Source organism: Varroa destructor, unplaced genomic scaffold, assembly GCF_002443255.2.
Source record: "Varroa destructor unplaced genomic scaffold, Vdes_3.0 BEIS01000005.1, whole genome shotgun sequence".
NCBI lineage: Eukaryota > Metazoa > Arthropoda > Arachnida > Mesostigmata > Varroidae > Varroa > Varroa destructor.
Window position 1 is genome coordinate 34,154,383 of NW_019211458.1, and position 22,264 is coordinate 34,176,646.

At 44.4% G+C, this 22,264-nt stretch overlaps 1 protein-coding gene across 3 annotated transcripts in view; it reads left to right on the forward strand.

Annotated features, from left to right (window-relative positions):
* The first annotated feature begins 561 nt into the window (after positions 1-561).
* Positions 562-22,264, forward strand: part of LOC111251474 (lachesin-like) — a 67,984-nt gene continuing 46,281 nt past the window's right edge. For all 3 annotated transcript variants that reach the window (XR_002673799.2, XM_022808069.2, XM_022808070.2), the window contains exon 1: positions 562-1,474. Coding sequence is in view for 2 of the 3 variants with exons in the window: in XM_022808069.2 (XP_022663804.1) it covers positions 1,417-1,474 (58 nt within the window). In the remaining variant the exon portion in view is untranslated. The remainder of the gene's footprint in view (positions 1,475-22,264) is intronic.

Here is a 22,264-nt window from a genome sequence, read left to right on the forward strand (position 1 = left end):
TTAAAGTTATCGCCAAAACATCTTATTATTGCTAAACCTTAGTTGGCATATTAGGAATTATCTTTAATGATGCTAGCTTGTTTGTTTCAGGACATGTGAAATTATACACGAGCCTCACTAGATCAGTTTGCTGGTCAAATGACGACAAATCTGGAAATCGCTCAAATTATCAGCATGTATTCATTATTTCAATATCGTCATCAGTCAACGTATTTCGTTTTATGGCGCTGTTAGTTCGGCCTTAGTAGGTCCGTCCAATTAGAAGCTCCGAAATTGTTGCACCGCGTACGTGAGCAGTCCACCGAAGCAGCATGCCGACATTCATTGTTTGCACCGCAAACCGCTCGCCATTTTTTCGTCACCACGTTCGACCTTGCATTGTTGCTGCAATGCTTGACATGCTTCGTGTGCCATTTCGTTTCGCAGGCCCTGACCTCCAGGGTGGGTCTTCTCCTAGAGCGACCGCCTTTTTAGGCGAGTGCAAAAGTGGAGAGGACATGAAGTCGTGCACTCAACTAACGGCGCCATTGGGAGAGAAAGGCAGAACACGTGCTCAGAGGACGTTAGACAGGCTCCGAGGTTGGGCGCTGTGTCGCTGACGGTATTATCGTCGGCGGCTATCGAAGCTGGAAATTTCTTCTATACTACGAACGACAAGTTCTTGTGTCAGCCCTCAACGTCAGTGTGGTGTTCTTCGTGCATACTCCGTCCCGTGAATTATCGTTACAACAAACAAGGTGATACCAACAGAGATAGTAGAGGCCGTTGGCGGTTAGCGCCAGTCACGCTGTCGTTGTGCCTGCCGGACAAAACGCAACAGCCAGAAGTAGGAGACCTACTGGCGTTTATATAGCAATGGTGCGGTGATATGGTGCATGGGGCGTATCATTAAGGTCGTGCGAATACGCGAATGAAATTTTCTAGAGGAGAGACGTACGCGCACAGCGACCAAGAGCGGTTAGTTAGAAATGATACGATATAGATTAGAAATGAGAGTTGGACAAGAGTAGCTCCAAACGTGTGTGCATTCTGATTCGAAGCACCAAACCTTGTCACACGAAAGGCCAAAAGCGTCGTCATACGCGAGAAGATTGCGGAAAAACTTGTGTTGAGTGGTATAGCCCTATCTGCCCACCCTTCTCCTCCTCCCCCGCGGTTTGCTACAGCGGGATTTCATCAAGTTCGTGCTCGTTTTCTTGGAACAGTGCCAAAAAACGAACTGGAAGTATAGTTGATCTACACTATCGATAGATGATGTTCGTTCATTTTTTTTATTGAAAGAAATAGTTGGCAGCGTGCACTTCAGGTGTCCTGGTGACTAAGTTGCGACGATAACGACGATAGCCCCATTATTTTTATCTTATCTTGCATTCAATTTTATAGCAAACAAAGATTGTTTGCGGCGGTTGAGGAAACATGGATCGGCCAACAGTCAATCTGATCGTGCTCCTTGTATTCGCCGTTGTCCAATCAGGTGAGTTATACTATAGGAACAATTCCGTTAGAAGAAATTTTCTATTAAGTCGCTGTTAAATAGGAGGTAGAACAAAGTAGCCACCAATTAGGTTTGAAACATTGATGCCGTCCTTCGTTTCATCCATATAACAACATGATTACAATTGTTCACAGCAGACTGAGATTCTGCTAAAGAATAGCCTATTCAATTTAATTTTACGATCAAATTTTATTAAGTAGAAGCGTAGCTTGCAGGATAGGGGTATAAATATTGTAGAATTAGATGTAGTTAAGTAAGTTCCACCAATGACATAAATGTACAGAGTACAGGTAAGTTTCTAGTTTAAAGGTATTAACAGGCGTTCGCATCTTGTTGTCTCCATCGAATGTCATACGATTACTTAACTGTGGACATTTTTACCTACTAACAATATTTACATGAACAACAATTGATCTTCGATCTTCAATAATATCTTCTACGTTACTCTCAATCAGTTGTACCCTGTTTTGTTGGCAATCATGAAGCATTTGCCCCGGATGTCTCATCAATAGGTAAAAAATATTTGAAGCTCAATCTACATTCCGTACTTGATGTCCTTCACGCATTGTTCTGCACGACTGGCTTCTAGCATGGGGCACAAGGTGTGACCCCAGCCGGTTTCGAACCTGCACCACCAAGTTTTATAAGCGCGCACACGTAGCTACCGCATGATCACCGACATGATCTCAAAGGTCATAATTTGAAGTTCATAGCCTAGGTAAGTTTGTAACTTTGTATAAGTTACAAACTTACCTAGGCTATGAGTTAACTCGGACCGAGATGCCAAGGCGAAAATTTCATACCGAATGTGTTAATTAACACCGAAGCTATTATATATAGGCGATTTAGTAAAAAAAATTATATTCATATCGGCTTTAAATATGAACGAAGGTAAGCTCTGTGACGTTGATAATTCTCACTGTGAGCTTTCTCAGTGGGACGATCGTCTTCTGTAATTAGAATTATCATTATGTGCAAAGAGGTACACAAGATGTTATGCACACTATTTCGATAGTAATAATTGTCTATTTGAGCAATGAAGAGACCATTTGGATTGTGGCACAACTGCATTGGCCTCCCACTTCGTTTTCCCTCAAAGCGGAATAGGGGAACAAATAGAACTTTTCCGAATAACGTGTTTAGGCAATGGAAGCTTCTATAAATGGTTCGGCTACAGCGTCAACATTCAGCTTTGTCTGTGCGTTGTCTAGAAGGCTAGGGTTTTCCCCGAACACTTATTTCAAGCCCAATATTTCTAAATGGACGCAGTTTTCTCGTTGACCCCATCCGACCCCCCGTGCCCCGCTGTTCCTGCAGCCATCTACACGGTTCCGTGGTGCAGCACTTCGTTGAGGTCCGGACTCTCGTTTGACGTCTCTCTGTCTGCGTAACCGACGGCAGCGTTCCATTGTGACATTTTTATGCTTAATGTCGTTTTTCCTCGAGAGAAGCACGCGCACCGTGTGTAAGGTGAGCACATAGACGACTTATACTAGTGCGTAAAAGACAGCAGCGACGGTTACGGCTGGAAAGGACGGAGCTTGAGGAGAACGTGGAGATGTAGGAAGACGGACAGATAGATAGACAGATAGGCAGACTGTAGCGCGCAAATCAGCAGCTGGACAGGGGAATACAAAAGGAAAAAAGATGAGACACGTCTTAGAGTGAAAAATGGGTCGTTTTCTGAGTGGCCGAGTGGCGACCAGCCGTTGTTTGAAAGGGTTATATTCGTTTGCATCTATACTGGGTGCGATAAAACATAATTGGTTTTATTTGATAGCTGCAGCCGCCATACCGCTTGTTGACTTTTCTATTACCTCGTACGGAAATTTGCTTCATGCGTTCAGTAAATACGCTAACAAGACGCTACAGTGTCTGGCTGCGGAGGTACAGGTCACCGGTTCAAATCCGCTCCAATGCAATACACAATTTTAGTAAGTGTTAGCACCAAACCTAAATGGATATATGGTGCGTTGATTGGTGCACAATAGTGTTTACTAGCTATGGATACGGTTAAATACTCTGACCATCTTAGCGCATAGTATTCACCAAATAAAGCAAATATTACGCGTATGGAAAACATATGTTTTTGTAAACAAATTTGTATAAGAAATTACTTCTGAAGTAGTAGATGCTCGCAAGGCTATTAAAGCCAATTATGAGAAATCACAAACGTGCGAAGCCGTCTTAGTCACCTACTTCTGATTTCATACGCTACCAATTTGAGTAATTTTTCCGCTGTAGCAGAATAGGTGTTTCAAAGAAAAAATAAAATGTATCATATAAGCTTAGATGGTTGCCACAAACGGGTTACATTCAATATATATGCTTTATTCTTCCGTGACATAGTTCATTACGAATAAGTTTAAAAAAAAAACGGCAAACAAAATTGTGTGCACCGAATATTCAGTTTTTTAAGTAGTTCGCAGGCCTACACAGGTCCATCGATACGCTGCATCTGAATCACTACCTATCGCATTGATGGTAGTTTTACGATAACGAAGCTCGTCTAAGGGGAGTCGACACAAAATCGCGTAGATACCATTCACCCTCCACCCCACCTTCTATCTAAAACCTACTGAGGTTGTCTATTCGACATTGGCCATTGAATGAGAAGGTTCTTCCCTTTTATGCCGTTATGAGGCAACTAATGGCATCTCGTGGCTTCGGCGATGGGTTAATGGCTGATTAAAGGAAGACATTGGAGAGATGGCCGGAAGCCTTACACCCACTCGGTGTCTCCGTGGGCGAGTTCACTGTCGTCGACGCTGATGCGTCGACTTCAGCAACAGTAGCGATGCTGGGTTAGGGATGACTGAGCAGGACTTGGCAGAGCGGTGTTCATCGGGATCAGACTTTGCCGATGCCGCTTCTGTTGGAGCATCGGCTCCGCCATCGCAACGAGTATCGAGGAGCGTCCGAGCTTACAAACGATGGTATAGCTAGAGCCGTGATGGTTGCCTGTCGACTCCGGCTTAGTTTGCTATTATCATGCTAATGTCTCTGGTAGCGCCATTGCTGCCTCTTGGCCTTGGCACGATGACATGGTTCGCCCTCGTCCCGATCCAACAATTTCGCACTCTTTCTGCTGGTCGGTTCTACGCCTGTGTCGCTGTTGCTACGGTTACGGCTATGAGAAATCCTGGGTTCGAGGGAAACCGCGGAAAAGATGGAGACGAAAAAAGGGACTGGCATGAGATAGTCACCTGGTATTAGGATAGGCTGGACCCAGCCTGGCGGACGGTTTGATTCGGCCTTTCGATTTGAAGAAAGCGAACGAGGAATTAGCTATGCGGCTGTAAGCGGAACGCTTCAACTACAATAGCAGCAACGGTGGCACAAAGCACCGCGGCCTGCTCACAAAGGGAACGTTCAAAGAAAGAAAAAAGACAAATCTGAAAGCCAAGGAAAATTCTGTTAGACAACGGATACGCACGAGCGCGCTGACCAAACCCCACGCGCACATCTGGGGTAGCCGGAATCATAGACGAATGCTAACTAGAAAGAGGGTTAAAGGACAACTTGATAAATATTCAAGATTTGCATGATATTTGGCAAGGAGACCCAGATGTTTTTGTTCAGATCCTAGAAATAGATCCATTTTCGAAATATGTGGTTGAATTCTACAATATATACTACCATACAAAATGAATCCGCACTCGAAGTAAACGCTGCAGTTTATTGTTGCAAATGACATCTGGCATATGCAGAAGCACATTGTATATCTCTCGGATCATAGTGATGCGAATTCAAGCGAATATTTCGTTCCAACTGCCATAGGCTTGGTGTCCAAATGACAGAAGGGCGAAAACCATCAAAAGATAGCGAAATATCCAGCAAGGATGCTATCAGCCGCGGGCTCAAGCAGCACAAGGAATAGCAACTAGGGGGTCAATGAAAAGAACTCAAAAGGCAAAAGCGGCCATTTCCTATTTTGTTGGTCCATTCCTAGCAACATCCTGTTTCAGACCTTTCCCTCCTTTTCAGCTCCTTTGTGTACAGTGGTGATTCGGCCAACGCACGCCTCACCGGCCGGTGGCCAAGCTAACACATAACCACGGCTGCTGTATTTGTTTTGTGCCCCTTCTTTCTCGATCATCCTTTTATGCTCAGGGCATCCTTGAGCTCCTTCAGCTCTCACTTTACCCTCGATTTTGTCCCCTCCCCTTGTCTTTTGATGGGATAGTGTACTTTTCTGCGTCCGTCAGCAAGAGCATAAGGCGCGCCGCGCCTTCGTAGCAGCCTCGACTGAAACCTTTGAATAGCTATGACAAATTCACATTTCGCCGCAGGACAGCACGAAGGGCGATACAAAACTCTTGTGTGTGTCCAAAGCAGGACGCTTTGCCTCGGAAAGTTAAAGAGGATAACGCCTGTTGGAGAGAAGAATCAGACATAGAAACGACTTTCACGCCGGCCTTACCATGCGTTTGAGGCTGCTGGATCATGGGGGCATTATGTGTGAAATCAAGAAGGCCGCCGCCGCGGATTATGATGTTGATAGCGATGGCCGCTTCGGACGCGAAGGGCTCCAGAATATCGTTGTTGTAGTGTAGCACATGATGAGTTGTAGAATTGCGATTGCTTCGAGTGCTGGACATTGGTACCATATTTCAGACAGCTGGTCTTTGCGTGCGCCATCCTTAGTGCTCTGTATACTCGCATAATCTAAATGTATTAATAATATATTGTAATGCCCTTCACTCTGCCTGTACTACGTATTGACGAGGTATATATATACGGCTAAAATGAGCAAGAAGACATCGGACGATGATGCCTCCGATGACGAGTTCCGCAAGAATAGGTAGAGGTGTTAGCTTGCGTTCTTATATAATTGGATGGAAAAAAATTCTGCCTTTAGAAACGACGCCTAAGCCGCGTGCGTACACATCGATCTCGGGTATGTGAGAAATCGTTATGCTGCGTGAGATAGGTTTACTACTGCAATTACCGTTACAAATATTAGTGCTGCTATGTACACATGTGAACGCCTCTATGAGCCTTGTTGTCCTCTGAGACAGACCTATTTCGTACTTACTCGTAGATCTCTTGCAGTCCACTATGGCAAATGTAGTGGTCAAGGGTGTGTGATATGTATGATGGCATGTCTGTAGCTTTATGAGCAGTATCCATGTAATACAACCGTATATACCATCGTTGTTTGCTTTGCCAGTGGAGCTACCATCGGCATCGCTATGTAACTCGATTACGCACTTACCACTTGTGGCTGATGGAGACGCAGTACGCGCGCGTCTGACTTCTTCCGGAGCAAGAAAGAAAGAGAGATTAAGCAAGCGTTGACGCTAGAGTAAAGGACTCCTCATCGCATTTGCTTTTCTGGTTGTGTATCAGTCATGGGCCGGCTGGCAGGCCGTTAGCTTCTGTGCGTTTTGTCCCTATGTCCTTTCCATGTATCCATGGCGTAAACGGAGGTAGTAGTAGCGGATAATATGGGAATGCTGCTTGATGTCCTGTAGAATTACCATTGCATTTAGGTACTCGTTGCACAAAGCGGTAACCGGTCTGCACGTCATCTGAGCGACTGCAGTCACGGCAGTGGCAGCGCTAAGCTGACTTTTGTGGTCGAGGGACTTCTCGAGGCGGCTTGTCTCTTTCATGACCTTGCAGTGGCAACGACAAATAAGGAGGGGCTCACCAAGCCAGGGTCCGGTCAGGCGTCGCATGTGAGATCCGAGTCATCAGACCTCAGTCCTCTACGAGCCCGAGGCGTAGCGAAAGCCGAGCCGGATCAGCACCGAACCTGTGCGTCTGCATGCCTGCTTTTCTACACGACAAAGAGTAGGCTCGAAACAGGCCGAGAGGAAAACCGTCTAGACAAGACAGACTCATCATCGCATAATGCTTTATTTCCAGCAAACGGGGAACCGGTTTTAAGACACAACTAGCCGAAAGAAGAGTGATAGATAGAAAACAGTACTGATGCTGCGCCACATTTGGTAACTGAATCACTTGGATAACAAAAATAACCATACAAGCGGTGCAGCTTTCGCGATGTAGTGCGGACAGCGTGGTCTTTCGGCTAACGGGGCTCTTTATAGATGACCCCTGAAGCTCGTTCCTGTTCGGGGGGGCTCCAAGGCCAGTCGTGCGTGTTGAAGGACCAGTGAGAGGCGGGGGGGGAGATGTTGCTGCGTCGGTATGTTGACGCTGCGGCGGACCTTCAGGGCCGCTGGTGCTCCACACTTGTGGGACTCTAGCTTCGTTTCAATCACCGGAGTTACCCTTCACGTTGAGTGAAGCTGACAAGCTTAACCGACTCAACTCGACTACTGACTGTCAAATGCGACTGCGAAGCTGCAACTTCTACTCAAGCAGCATACGGAGTTTTGATGAAGACAGTAATAACACTGCCGTGCTGAGTTACGGTTATTGTTTTAATAGCATTTGACGTACGTAAGAACGACACATTCATGGATGATCATATGAATGAGGTAGTAAAAACGTATTACGAATATGCCACTTAGTCGTGTAGGGAAATGAGGTTAAGATAGACTCAAGAGTTTCCGAAGCGAGGTAAAATGGTAATACTCGAATGCTTTCCAAACGAGCTCTTATGTAAAAAATACTCCTTCGCATTAACGTTCTTTATAGGGCTACGGGGTTTATTACTATTATTATAATTTTTTTCATCTCGCTAAAATGCATCATACCACGAGTAAGAGTTGGCACGTACGCTAATATAAACTCTAGTCTCAATTAGTAGTCTAAAAAAGTTATTTTATAGACAGAAGCAGATAGCACAACTGGGCACCGGTGGATTATAGGCTCTTACGGTAATTATATACGAATTGCATTTTGAATAAGCAGGTTAGATCTCAGAGTGAAACATCCCTGCAATATGCAGCGTCTGGAAGAGAGACACTCACGGAGCGACCATCATCAGCATAACATACTTTAAGTATACAGCGTACGAACTCTGCTATCTAGTGCAGCCCTTACTACACGAACGAAGGGATCACGTAAAAGCGTACACAGGCTCGAACCGAAACGATCATTAAAGCAGATTGCACTCATTATTCCTACTAAGTGCAGCTAACTGGTTACCATCTTGTAAATGGTTCCTTTTCCATGTCTTAATGCATCTGCTTAGACATCGTTATGAGAGGTTTTTATCTCAATCTGTTGTTCCTTTAGGCCATTTCTGCACTCCAGCGCGTACGAAACAGTCACATATTAGTATCACGTGATTACGGCCGTTGGCCTAATTATAAAATAATAAGTTATCTGTAATTAATCGAGACCCGTATTTTTCATTGGTACACCAACACGTTCCAGTGTTTTTATCCGCTATCGTACGGCGATGTTTTCAGCAGGAACCTGATGAAGTCGTCCGGTGAAAATGTGTGGCTTCAACAGCTTATTTCTTCATAGGTCGCGTGTTCGCGAACATGAATAGAAAAGATATTACGAATAATGAGTCCAATATTCATCTGTATATTTCTAATTATCATCAAACTCAGTAAGTAACAAATAACAAGGTTCTATGCTTTATAGTCGTATGTATCATTCTATAGCCCTTTTGTATTAAACCTCACAGAATTTCGTAGATGCCTGAAAAGTCGCTTCCAATCGGGGTATTCCAAAGACTAGATAGCAGCAACAAAAGAAACTGTAATTAGGGGCTAGATCCTTGCATTGCCCACGCTAAGATGTTTAGTGTTATACACGATGGCTGATATTTACTCCGTATCCTACCTTGCAGTCATTAATAAAAGCCCAAGCGCCAAGGAGGTCCTATCTAGTCACAAGCACTTGGACAGTGAGCTATCTGTATTGGCCTATTTGTATTAGCATTCACCTGTAGCGCCAATGGTAGCTACGGTAGTATCGGCCATTGTCTGCTCAGCGAAGGACAACATCACAAATTACACGAATGTTTTTTGGTGCCTTCCTTACGAAGCGGTGCCTTAGTCTGTAGGCTGGAGGCAGGAAGTTTGAGGTCGTCGTGATAGACCGTTCGAGCGGCAAATACCTAAGTTGCTGGGACTACCCCGCTGGTTTTGCTAGAGAGAGAAATAGAGGGGGATGGGTATAGAGCAAAGAAAGAAGCGTCCGCTGTGTGCTTACCGCCCCTTCTCTCTCTGGAACTACTACACAAAAGTAGTAATGGCAGGTCTATAGTCGTAGAACGGCGGCGGGTGCATTAAGCGTTGGTACATGCTTTTCTTGAAGAGAATGATAGAGCAGGTCGGGCAATGAAGCACTTTACTCGCAAGTGGCTACTTCGCAAGGTTGCTCCCAGCTCTACCCGAAGAGAACGTGGTAGGGGATGAAGTGTAGTTGCAAACTGACTACTCTGGTGCCGGTATTGAAGTCAGCGATTGACTCAAATAAACGAAGCGTGTCTCAAATAAGTTACGACTGGTTAGGAAATATGGGGCATTTTGTGGCGAGCCATTCAATTTTTCTGACTAGAATTGATGCCATCATGGAAATCTTTGATGAAAGAACGGGGATAGACTCAGAAGAAGGGCTGCTCATCAGCTGCTCGGATGCTTGAAGGGGTCGCTGTCCAGTCATGACGTTTCAACTATGCGCAGTAACTTTTGTCGACGAAACCCCAGATGGAGGAAGAGGCCGCACCGAAGGAGAGATATATCAAGCGCACAAAGGACACAGTCACTATGGAGAATTGGGATGTCTGCGCTCATAGTTTACATACTCTATCCAGCACCCTAACCCTGTATACAAATCGACTGGTATGCAGAGCATAGTCATAAACGGCTGAAAGTCACTTCACCACAATTGTGATAACGATTGGGGCAGACATGATGCAAAAAAGGCAAGTTTTGCAGGACGAAACTTCTACGAAATTGCATCACCCATACAAAAATATCTACCTCAGCAAATACCCTAGGAGTGACCGCAACAGTTAGCAAAGATCTGTAATAGTTCAAGAAACAAACATGTAAGAGCTTTGAATAAGTACGCTTGAAAAATGCGTCTCACACCCTGTTCAAATAGACACAAAAAGAATGACCCTTAATCGAGCATTTCGAGTGATGAGAAAACACCAAACACGGTGCAAATATAATTGCTTGCCTTCTGTAGGGTATCTATAGAGTTAAGTATGAAGCTTTAAATATCTCGCTGTTCCGTCGATTGGCAAGCAGGGCCATTACGCCTTAAACAAGGTTATGTTCAGCATAGCTCATCACATAATAGAAGTAATCGATATGTGCCTCGGCATAATGTTCTCCCCTGCCTTTCGTAGCAACATATAGAAAAGATTATCGAAGAGGTTACTTGCAAAGTCTGCGTGCATAACTCGGTTGACATGCACCATTGTGTAAAATCGCATAACTTCTGTGGATATTGTAAGAGGATACGTATCAGCCGTCTTTTGCTTTACGGGCAGTATCGTAACGGTAGTAGCAGTCATGGAAGTCAACGATGGTAACAGCACCACAACCAGGACGTGAATGCATGTTGTCTTCGCCTGTCTATCTCATACCAGACTACCCTGATTCTATATCAACTCCTCCGTTATAAAGCGTGCAGAACCTACGATATGCCTTGTTAACCGCGATGATAGCCAGTCGCCCCACCGCCTACATGGACGGGAGTAACACAGTTCGCTTAGGGACACCGAAAGCCGGCCCATTTTGGCTGACATCTTTGGTGGTGCAAGAGGAAAAAAAAAAGCAAACAGAACGAGCGCTTTTGAAACTGTCGTAGAAAGGGAGATAGGAACTAAGGCAGTGCAGATGCGCAACTGATCGGGGGTCCAGGCTAGGGGTGATGTGAAAAAGAAGGCGGTCGAGGGGAGATTTGCATTGGGCTCTATTAGGATGCAACGAAAACGGAAAAGTCACGCTAAGCATCACAGGATGGAGCTCCGTACAGGCAAAAGAAATGTGTGCGTGTGTGTGCGTCTGTAGTGCTCTTTCAGCGAGATATTTCCTGAATTACCACGAACTTGCGGAAGAAATTCAAATTTTGTCTTGTCGTGACGTGCGGTGACATCGAATACGGAAATGTGTCGCTCGCCACGAAGGACAGTGCGGCGCTCTTGGACGCTCACGTGCTCCACTTGTACTCATCGCTGTGTTTTGCTTATTCACTTCTTCTTCATTTTCGAAAGACGAGGGAAAAATACGAAGACGACGACGACGACGACGACGACGATAGGAGCTACAGCGCGACATCTCTTGAATGCCACAAGCGGACAAGAACTGGCGGAACGAGGAAGCGGTCGGTACTGGTCGGGAAAGGAGAACTGAAATGCCACCGGCGAACAAATGAAAACGTGGAGTTACGTGAGCGGCCCACGTCACATGGTGGACGTGGTGATCTTCGTGTTCACAAAGACTGGCAAGTCGACTTTGATGTTACCCACTTCTTTATGTAGCAGCTAAATTATGATTGTATTCATATTTAAGTGTCAGACAGGTCGTGTTTCTTGGTCGAACATATTTGCATGTGCATATGAGTGTTTTCAACTCCACATGGGAACGCATTAACGCATTCTGAACGCAAATTGCGTTGTGCGGAAGAAACGTCACGAGTGTACATTGATCACGGAGCGCGTTTCATGTGTTTTAACAACTTAATGAAGCTAAAACTCTTCTACTATTTACAAAAGGTAAGTTATGTAGTCCTATTGGAGCATGGTGCTGTGTCATCAAAAATCGAATTTGCTAGAAAAACAAGCAGGCGATTTCATCAGCTACCTAATTACCTACCTGATTGCCATTGTTCGAGCCACTATGAGTATCTGAGACGCGACACGGCCCGACGACGACGGTTCCTGTTCCTTTGACTCGCCATGGGTCCAGAGTAAATCTATCCGTACTGACTATAATAAGTTAGCTTAAGGTTCGAATATGATTCACGTGATCTCTTCTTGAGCCATTCTCGGACTCCTTTGCAGAGGTCACAGCATCGTATCTAGCCATGTTCAGCATTTAATCTCTCTACCAGACGGAACATCTGTCAGCGGCAAAGGCTCAGCTGTGTGTACATGAAAATGGCGAAATAATACACCTCATCGCCTTTGTGCTGCCTAAGTTTAACACGACGCATCGAGAAACGAAGCTACTTTTGACCGGCGAATTTACCTACCCCCTAAGGTTCAAAATTTATCGTCAAATGCTACGCCTGCCAGCTTAACGTTTGAAGATGCAGTGTCACCCGCACTGAGGTCTGCAAGAACCCGGTGTCATTGTCGAACGGCAATCGGTCAGACAGGCAGGTGTTTGTACAATGCTACACTTCATTCCTATACGCTCGTTTGCATATGTCCAGATAAAATACTAAGTGCGCAATATTTTTGAGTAATGTTTAATGCACAGCTGGCCAAACGTTCATGATCGCTAGATATTCCCGACTCGCTGATAGTTCATCATTTCGTTACGAGCCATGTACCTGTAGCTTATCATTGGTCGCGCTGCATTGCCGCTGCCACCTCAGCAATTAGGAGTCCATTGTGCGACGCGTATAGAGAAGGGAAAAAAATGCGAAGAAGAGCCGTTTGAAGGATTCTGGGGTGAAGGCAACGCGCGGTTCGTTATGAATGATAAGAATTCCCTGTTGCTACTTCTAAAGCTATAGTCGCTTAACAAGCACCAGGAGAGGCTTTAACTGGAAGAGCTTTCGCCTGTACGATTCCCGACTAATACCGGCCAACTCTAATTCATAATTTGCACAATTTGTATTGTCGACAACGAGGTGCAACGAACAATTGAAAATAAAAAACCGTCAGCTCGAATAGGCGACTAAACGATGCGGAGTGCCGCTGAACTTAGAAACGATAAAAAGGGGGTAGCGTACACCTAGATCCTGGATGAGACAAAACGGATAGAGGGGAGAACATATGCTGTTAATTCTAACCTACTGGGTTATGTAGATAAAGGGCCGGGCTAAATGAATAGTAAAAGTCGCATGATTTATATTACAGCTCTGCTGAACGAACCTCACATGATGAACCAGAGCTTGCGTTACATCTTTTGATGTGATTTCGATTTTTTGCCTTCGTTTTGAAGTTTTGCCACAGTTGCCGTCACGACAAGTGGCACCTCTATTGTTTAGTGCGGCGCGCATATGCATACAAAGGTAACAATAACGTGAAAGGGCCTGGTTATCACTATTGCGTTTCAACGAATTGTTTAGCTACTCTGTAGAGCTATCTACAAAAGGATTTGTTCTGTCCGTAGTTCATGTCAAGCTTTTCAAGTAGACTATCAAATTGTGAAGCTGATAACCGTAAGTATGCGAGAAGTGAGGAAGATGGTGACTTTCTATAACCTTTACCAGCGCAATTATCCCCACTATTCGGATGCGCTGGTGCATTTTAGCAAGCAAAGTTCATTCGTGTTCGTCGCTTGACCTGAGAATCTGAACCTTTGCGCCACCCTCTGAAACCCTAAGCGCTCCTGTTTATCTCTCTGTATTTCTTATGACAACTATCGTCCCTTGCTACCATTCTTCAGTGCGTGTTGTCTGCGGAAGCACAACACTTATCTGTTCAGGTCCGTTGAATCACAGTCTGTTTTTTTTTGCTTTCCCCTCGCCTATCGAGCGATAACAGAGTCGATGCTGAGAACTCAGCTGCGACGGTGGCACCAGAGACACGAAAACATTTAGTTCCGTCTTCTTCAGCGCATCAAGACAGCGATGGGGGATGCCTACTAGCCGGGTTCTCTGTCCCAATATCCCCTCTCTCTCTCTCCGATTCTCGTTGTGTATTTATGTATGGGTGTGCGTATTGACCTACGGGATAAAGATAAACATAAAGCCAGCTAGTCGAACTCAGACAGCAGCAACAGCGGCACTGAGGAGAACGGACGATTTCGGTTAGCGCATTGCTGCGGTATTGTTGCACTTCGACCGGGAAGATCGGGGGCGAAATCGACCGACCCGCACGGACCTGTCTGGGTGCGGGTCTCTAGGCGAGTTACGTTTCTCCGCCAGCCGATCTCGTATCTGGTCACTTCGGACCTGCTGCGGACGCTGAAACCGCGGTGTAGTAGTAGAACCTATCACGACGGACGATGACTGTACAGTTTCTACACAGGTAGAATGAGACGAGAATTTCGATGAGGAGAGGATCAACTACGAGGTACAGGCAGCCACATAGCAGGTACGCGTAACACATGGTTGAAGAACACAGTTTCGTAGACAGTTAACGGAGGAACACAGCAGGGAACATGGCTAGCTGCGAACTCCCATCAGCAGCCTTATAGAAAGCTGACAGGGAGTCCTAAAGTCAGTGCTTCCTGAAGTAGGGGGCATTTGCCAAAACGAAAGTCGTCGGATTCGATGGAGTCGAAATCCCAGATTGCTGATTAAATGAAATCATAGTATTTATAAATGAAAAAAAAAATCATAATTTTCCTTCAGCCACTTCATTTTTTTTTTATAATCGCACGACTCACAGTAATTAACATGTTGGAAACGTGTAACTTTTCAAATGTAATATTAAATAGAATAAAAAAGTTTGTACTAATATCCGGGATAATAATATAGTCGCATTGCAACATATTGCCTGGACCTTAATTTCTAATTAACACAGCTTAAAATAATTGCCCATGCATACGTTAGGAGCTTTTCTGGTATCTAGTTATTAAATGCATTAAATACAGTACTATAAAGCACTTTTCCAAGAGCTAATTAACTGAAATTTTGCCCCCATGAATGAAATGCATCCAGAGGCAACAAGAAACGCTAAGCCAGAGCTTAGAACGGACATCTTCCTGTAATAATGTGATATGACAAAAAACAATAGATGTCAAAACTATTGATGAAAGGAAGCTCGAAGATAGTTGACTTTTCAGACGGTGGAAGTCGTATGGACAAAAGAGGAAATTACATTGATTTTGGTGTTATCGAATGATAGCAGATTGCATCGTGTGCCACCTATCATGCGGCGAACGCCGAAGCTAATAAAACATGGCGCACTTATGTACTATATAGTTAAAATGGTTTCAATTCTGTACCATTTCGGTCTGGCCGTCGTTTAAAGAAGCATTAAAACTATCGAACTAAAATATGGCGGCAAAGTTGATAAAGAGGTGTTAAACTTTCATGTAACTACGCTCGGAACGAACGATTCTTCACACTCTGACGAACACACGCTTGGGAAAAACATGAAATCCTTCGCTATCATATGCATAGGAATTTTCCATGTTAGTGTTACCGCGTCCATATGTTCAATTGTTGACAGATTTTTGTGGCTCTTCATTTCACTTCACCTCCCGAGAACGACTGCGTCGCTGGGGGCACATAAACGTACTTCATGCTTAATTCTCATTCGAGCACGAGCTTGAGCACAATTTTGTCTTTATTTGAAAGTCATTCGTATGTGCGTTCCTGTGAGGTAGGATTTTACTGGCACAGAAATGTGTCGATTGTTAGGCTCGCTCAAAGGTCCCCTTAGACCCTTTACCACCTGCCATCGTAGCTTACAGTTGAACTTAGAGATCGTTAGTGAGCACTACGAAATCTGTAGTGATCCTACTTTGTCGTCTGCTATTGGATTTGAAAATGAAGATGTTATTTAGAAGTATTTAGAAGAAGAAGAAGAAGAACAAGAACTTTACCTACTGCAATACAGTGCAGTTTCAGCACCTCATCGTCAATGATGGAGCCTATGAGCAGATGCAGCATATGGCTGCCTGGCTATTTGCTGTTGCCAGTTTGTCTGTCTAGCTGTCTACGCTTCCAGTTGGCCAGTTGTAGCAGCAGTCACGGATTGCGGTTTGAGCGTGTGGTTCGCCAAACGTCCTGCTAGCCTCAGCAGTAGAAACGTGCGGGCCCGGCCGAACGGTATGTGTGATACAGACGAATAGAGGACAAAGAGAAAGAGAGAGAGAGAGAGAGACAAAAGGGGCGCATCTACGTTCTACCCATGACCCGTCATATCCTGGTAATCCTTTCCACATTTGGCTCCGTTTCACGCTCTGCAGCAATGGACTCGCACCCCACCATGTCCCCTTGCTGACGCTTTGCTTCTCCAAGGAGAAAGAAGACAGGACTCCTTCTCGTTTTCAGAAAGGCAGGCAGAGATGCCATTGCTGCTTCTCTTCTCAGAGCAACGTCCTTGTCCTCTTGTTCGCATCTGCCCCAGCCACAGTCAAACTTCTCGCCTTGCTTGCGCTCCCTCTATCTGGCGGCGCCAGGACGTCTTGCCATGTGCCGTTCCCCTTGGTAGCCCACTGTCTATTTGGCACTGCGCCTGGCATTGCTGGGCACAGAGGCTCCCAGATCTGGCAGATACGCAACTCCGCTCTGAAGCCCGCTTTAGTTCTGCACGGTTTCTTTTTCACACTCCTATTCCTGTTCGCCTGAAGACAGGTCGGTGCGGTGGGCTTTGTCGCTTGCAAGAGGATCTATTAAAGGGAAATCCGCCATGACGCAATTTGCTGTCTGCCTCGACACTTTGCCGCTTACCCTGCTTCTCTCAATGAAAGCGGATGGTAAACGGCACAAAAGGAGTTTATGTCGTCTTGATTCCTTTATCATCATTTTTTCTTCGAGAATACACAATAGCGTTATACGTTTAACGTTATCTGATGACAATACATATCATCTATTGAAACACGCTTCGGTCCGAGACGTAGTCGCCCAGAATTGTTTCGAGTAAGGTACATTTGTGTTTACCGCTAGATGCATTGTACGCAAATGTGCAAAAAAATGTGACGACTTAAGCAGGAAAACATAGTTTTTCTATAGTCCTACAACTATAGGACTATTGTAAAAAAAGACTGTACTGTTGTTTTAATTAATGGAATTGTAATCGTTCAGCGACGCATCTAGATTTTGCAGCGTAGTATATATAGAAAGTATTTACTGAGCTTTGCCTCTTACTTTTGTATGAACAGTATCGGATATCGATTGAAAACGAGTAATCGAACGTTCGGTGTTACATGTATAATTGGTTAAATCAGCTCGATTATCCAGGTTATCGGAGAATAAATATTCATAGTAAGTTCTAATGGAACTTTAGCGTGGTTTGTGTAAATAACAGGAGACCCCAGAATCAAAATTGTATCCACATCAGGAACAGGATCAGAAGAAGGATCAGAACAGGAGTCTGCGTTACTTATAAACCATTGCAACTGGTGGTTATCTTATGCACTCCAGAAAGTAATTCTGAAACACAGCTTATTTTGAAAAATCTCTCGTTCTCTTTTTCGGCTTGCACTTCGTTCGCTTGCACTGTTGAAAAAAAAACTGTTACAACTTGAATTAACCAATAAACCAGTAAACGGCTTAAGATAAACTTCGATTTCTTACTACAGCATCACTCCGTCCATATACTGCAGATCGAGTATTATTGGTCTTGTGTACGCCGTCCCCCGCTCTATAACTACCTAACCGTATCTATCTAAAATGCATTTTCTTTGGTCGTGGTGGTTACTAAAAGCAGAGTAATACGTAGATGGATAATGTCTGTGTTGACAAACAGCCCAAACTCAATGAAAGCTAAAAGCGGCGATAACGACGAAAAACGAGAACCTCGAAAATTTGATGATGTCCGCGGAAAACCCGGCAAGGCTTTCAGGACCTCAAATTTGTTTACGATGTTTGCTTTCGATGAAACGTCGAGAAGGCCGACGAGGTAACCCGCCAGACGCTAGGACCAGTCGGCGGCAGAGAAAGGGCCGTCGTCGCAAACGCCAATGCAAATATCGCAGCCACGCTCGATTTCACCATCGACTAACCGCCAATTTTCCCATTGGGCACGCAATGACCCGGGAAGATTCAAATCTCTTCCATTTGGCTAGACCAATGAACTCTCTCTCTCTTTCATGCACTCTCCCCCTGTGTCGGTTATGTGCAACTAAATCCTGATCTAAAACGTAAAGCTCCTTCAGATATACTTGACAACGATTAGCCCGTCTATTCTAACCAGCACTACTACGTGCGCTTACTAATATGTTTTACTATTTCTCGTTTGTCTCACCTCATAGCCTTGTATTGCGTTAAGGGGAAAGGGAAAAGGAGGCGATCGGGAGACGCCGACTGATGAAGTCATTGGTGCTCGTAGTGTTAAAAAAACAGATAAATGTTTTTAACTAATATTGCGACATATCCCCCGCGTGGCGACGTCAAATAAATCCGAAATTCTTACGTGTCTACGCCTACTGCGAATCGTCACTGCAATTCATAATGCATACAAGCTACGCCCTTAATGGTAATCGGTACCAAGCGGACATCATGGACATTAAGCTGTACTATTTGACCACGTTCGGACAGATGGCATATAAGTCCCGTTCCGGTCATACACTTCAACGTCAACTAGTATTTAATTTATATTTTAATTAATAATAAGACTTATTTAATTGCAGTTAACCTAATGAGAAACGTGTTCAAAAGTGGTGAATAGTGTATGGACTTAACCTTTCCTCACTGCTGATCAGGCTTTGTACTGGTATCGTTTCTAATAGTTTATATTGATTTGTCGGATTTAGTGGATTACAGTCTGAGAAGCGCTGCTGAAGCTGCTTTCCCTAGTATTCCACGTCCGCCATATACGGATCTCTTTTTCTCTGGTCCGTAGTGTCCTGTCTTTATTGAAAAATACGTCGAACGTTTTTTCGGTAATATCATGCACGCTTTCTTCGGTTGATACCGGTACCTAAATTGCCTAGAGGGGTTCCACGCGCAAAATGAAGATGTGCAGGTCTGGTCTGCGGGTTATCGTTTAAGATCGACCAAGACTTTTGTAGAACAACTACCCAGAAAGCCATGAAGTACACACGAAAATGTTCGCCCAATCGGAGTGGACCTTTCTGCAGAAGTCTATCCAAGCGAGTATCAACTATAGATTACTGTTATAGCTCTCGATTGTATTAGAAAATCTCATGCTACGGCCCTGTCAGTCATCTTTTGCACTTAATCATTGCGTAAACCCGTAGCTCCCCATATCAGAACACAGCCTAATTAGAAACGTCACGTTGGTCTAACAATTTAAAAATTGATGTTGACAGAGGGTGTGATGGGCATTGCGATTATCGTTAACACGAACTACTAAATAAGTGATAAGTTTTTTAACTAACCTAACAACATTTAAATAAATAACCTAACAACATTTTAATTAGCTATTAAAAAGTGTTTACTGCTGGATTATAGATGGTCTGAGACTAATTGGTATGAATAATAACATATACGGTACTATCCTATATTGGATCTATTTTTTAGTTGTTCATTATTAAATAACGACATATCTACGGTGACGAGCGTAATTGCATAACCTATAAACAAGTTCTGCATTTTGATCTTAACCAGAAGGCCGAGAAATGACGTGTCCTGGATAGATGGAGCACACTTGATAGATTTACGAACGATACGCGTTATGTTATCGTTGAGTTTCGTACGTGTCGACAAACACACAACAGTAATTCCATGAATGAGCTCAAAATATCAATGTCAGACCCGAACCGATGGGTTTCTCAAGAAATAGAGAACTTGATATAAGAGCAGGCGACCGATCAGCGTGATCGGCCAAACGGGCTTTGCTGTTCAATGTTATATACGACAACCCTATATATATTTCACCGGTTTTGTTCAGTGGATTAGAGTAACTGCCCCTGAAAGCATTCCAGTGCTACGGGGAAAAAGAATTACGATTCTTTGATCTGTCCACTTGCGTTCCACTGGCGTTTCTCCAATATTATATATATAGCCGTACGAACAGATAGAAATGATAGAACAGACCGAGTGACCCTGCCGCTGCTGTTCTAAGCAGTGGGCGCCGAACAACGCGTAAAGAATGGAGGAGGCGAGCCGAAGGAATGCTGCGAGTTCTGGATCATAAGTCTTTTAAGAACGAGGTTTTTGTTTACAACATATTGGTGTACTGTTGACCTGGGTGCCATGTTTGTACATGTACATCTGTGTAGCTAGCTTTGTGAGTGTAAGTTTATCTGCGAACGTCTAAGAAATCTCTCTTTTCCCGTCCTCGCCGTCGCCCTTTTCTATTTTACCGTGTGCCTTTGACTGCGCTTGGTTGTGCGTGCATTTGTGTGCGTCTACTGTGATGTGTTTGCTATTTGGGTGGGTGTTATGAGAATGATATGTCTGTTGCAGCGAGCGCGAACATTCAGCCGTTGGTGTCGAAAACTCCGGACGTAGGGGTTCTCTAGTCGCATGTACTCCACTAAACCCCGTCGCCTGGTGGGCCTACAGCTAGCCAGACCTGAAACGGCCGGCGCGGCTTCAAACACGTTTGCTGCGATCGGGTCCTGATTTACGGGGACGATAGCGGCTTTCAACTTCGTAGATTTTACGCGCTTTGAGACGCACACACTATTCGTTGATCTCATGTTCCACGACAACAAGTCGCTTTCTTTGCCTGTAATCGTGCAGGGGAGCGATCATTCTCCTCATGAGTTCTGTTCGCTTGCGAACGTTCAGGGAAGTTCACTTAGTTGCGCTGTTTCTTCTTGGCAAATTCGACCAGACGAAAGCAAATCGACATAGAACTGAATGGACAGCACTTCTAAGGTGTTACACACACAGAGGGCATGATGTAGCATGAGTGACGTGCGGCAAAAACAACATCATCGATAGCCAGGACAAACACATACGTTGGCTACACTTGATCGCCACAGGCTTAGGTTAAATGATCGAAAACGATAGCTATCCGTGCGATACTTCGCTGTTTTGAATTAATATTGTCCAGACGAGAAAATTCTCTTCTGTCCGTTTGTATAACCGTAAGTCTGGTAGTCAGCAGGCCAACTTTTTATTTCCAAACGATATAAAAAGGTCGTAAACACTTTAGGCGGTAATCGAAACAATGTATAACGCTTTATAGTACAGTCGTGAGAGCACAAAGCTAGAGACACGGATGGGAACTCAGTGTAGACCTCTGGGATGTGCCTACAACGTAAACGGCATATGGTAAAACTTGAAGAATGGAGTTTATGCGCTTCGTTTAATGTGTTGCATCTATAAATGCGCACATATGGCGAGACGTGAGAGTGTTTGTGTAAGAGAAGTGTGCGTGTAGATCAATGTCTACACATGTTCTTCACACAAATATATGTGTTATGTGCTTGCCTTTAGTTGACATTGATTAGCGACTGCCTTCTGGCCAAATGTTAATCTAAGCTAGCTTGCTTACTTCTGAAGATTAGAATCATAACTATGTGCTTTTATTCCACTTAAAGTTAGCTTATTTTATCTAGATTTAAAGCGGATATAGCCACAGGCTGTAACCTAAATTGAGAACATCATAATTTTAAGAATTCTATGTGATATTCTGCCAAATGAAATATAGCATCCTAGGCCATTATCGGCTAATTATGTCCTAATCTATTTTTTTGCCATATATCACTGTACGGAATTTCATATCAATGATTCTTGGCAAATATGGTGTTATACGAATACACATATATAAAGTTCCCCAACATTTCGGAGAATGGTCGTCATTATATGTAATTGCACCATCCAATTAGTAGCTAGTAGCTATAAAATATGCCACTTCAGTTATAAGTACATTTGCCGTGCGGTCCACGAGCGTTGCGCTTCTACATATTGCGTGTATCGCGAGAACACCGTATGTGGCTTCTTTTAGAGCCTAGTTCCCCTCCGAGGAACCGCCATTCATTGTCGATCGTACACAATTGCAGATGTGTATGTGTGTGCTTAGTGTGCCACGGAAACGTCACTCGGGGATTCCCTATGTCCGCCAAATCCTTCCCGGTACAATGGCGGACTATTATTGCCTGCTTCCTCGACTGGCTGGCTAAAGTCACAAAGCCACATCAAACCCCCCACATTTCGCCGCTTTGCCCCCTC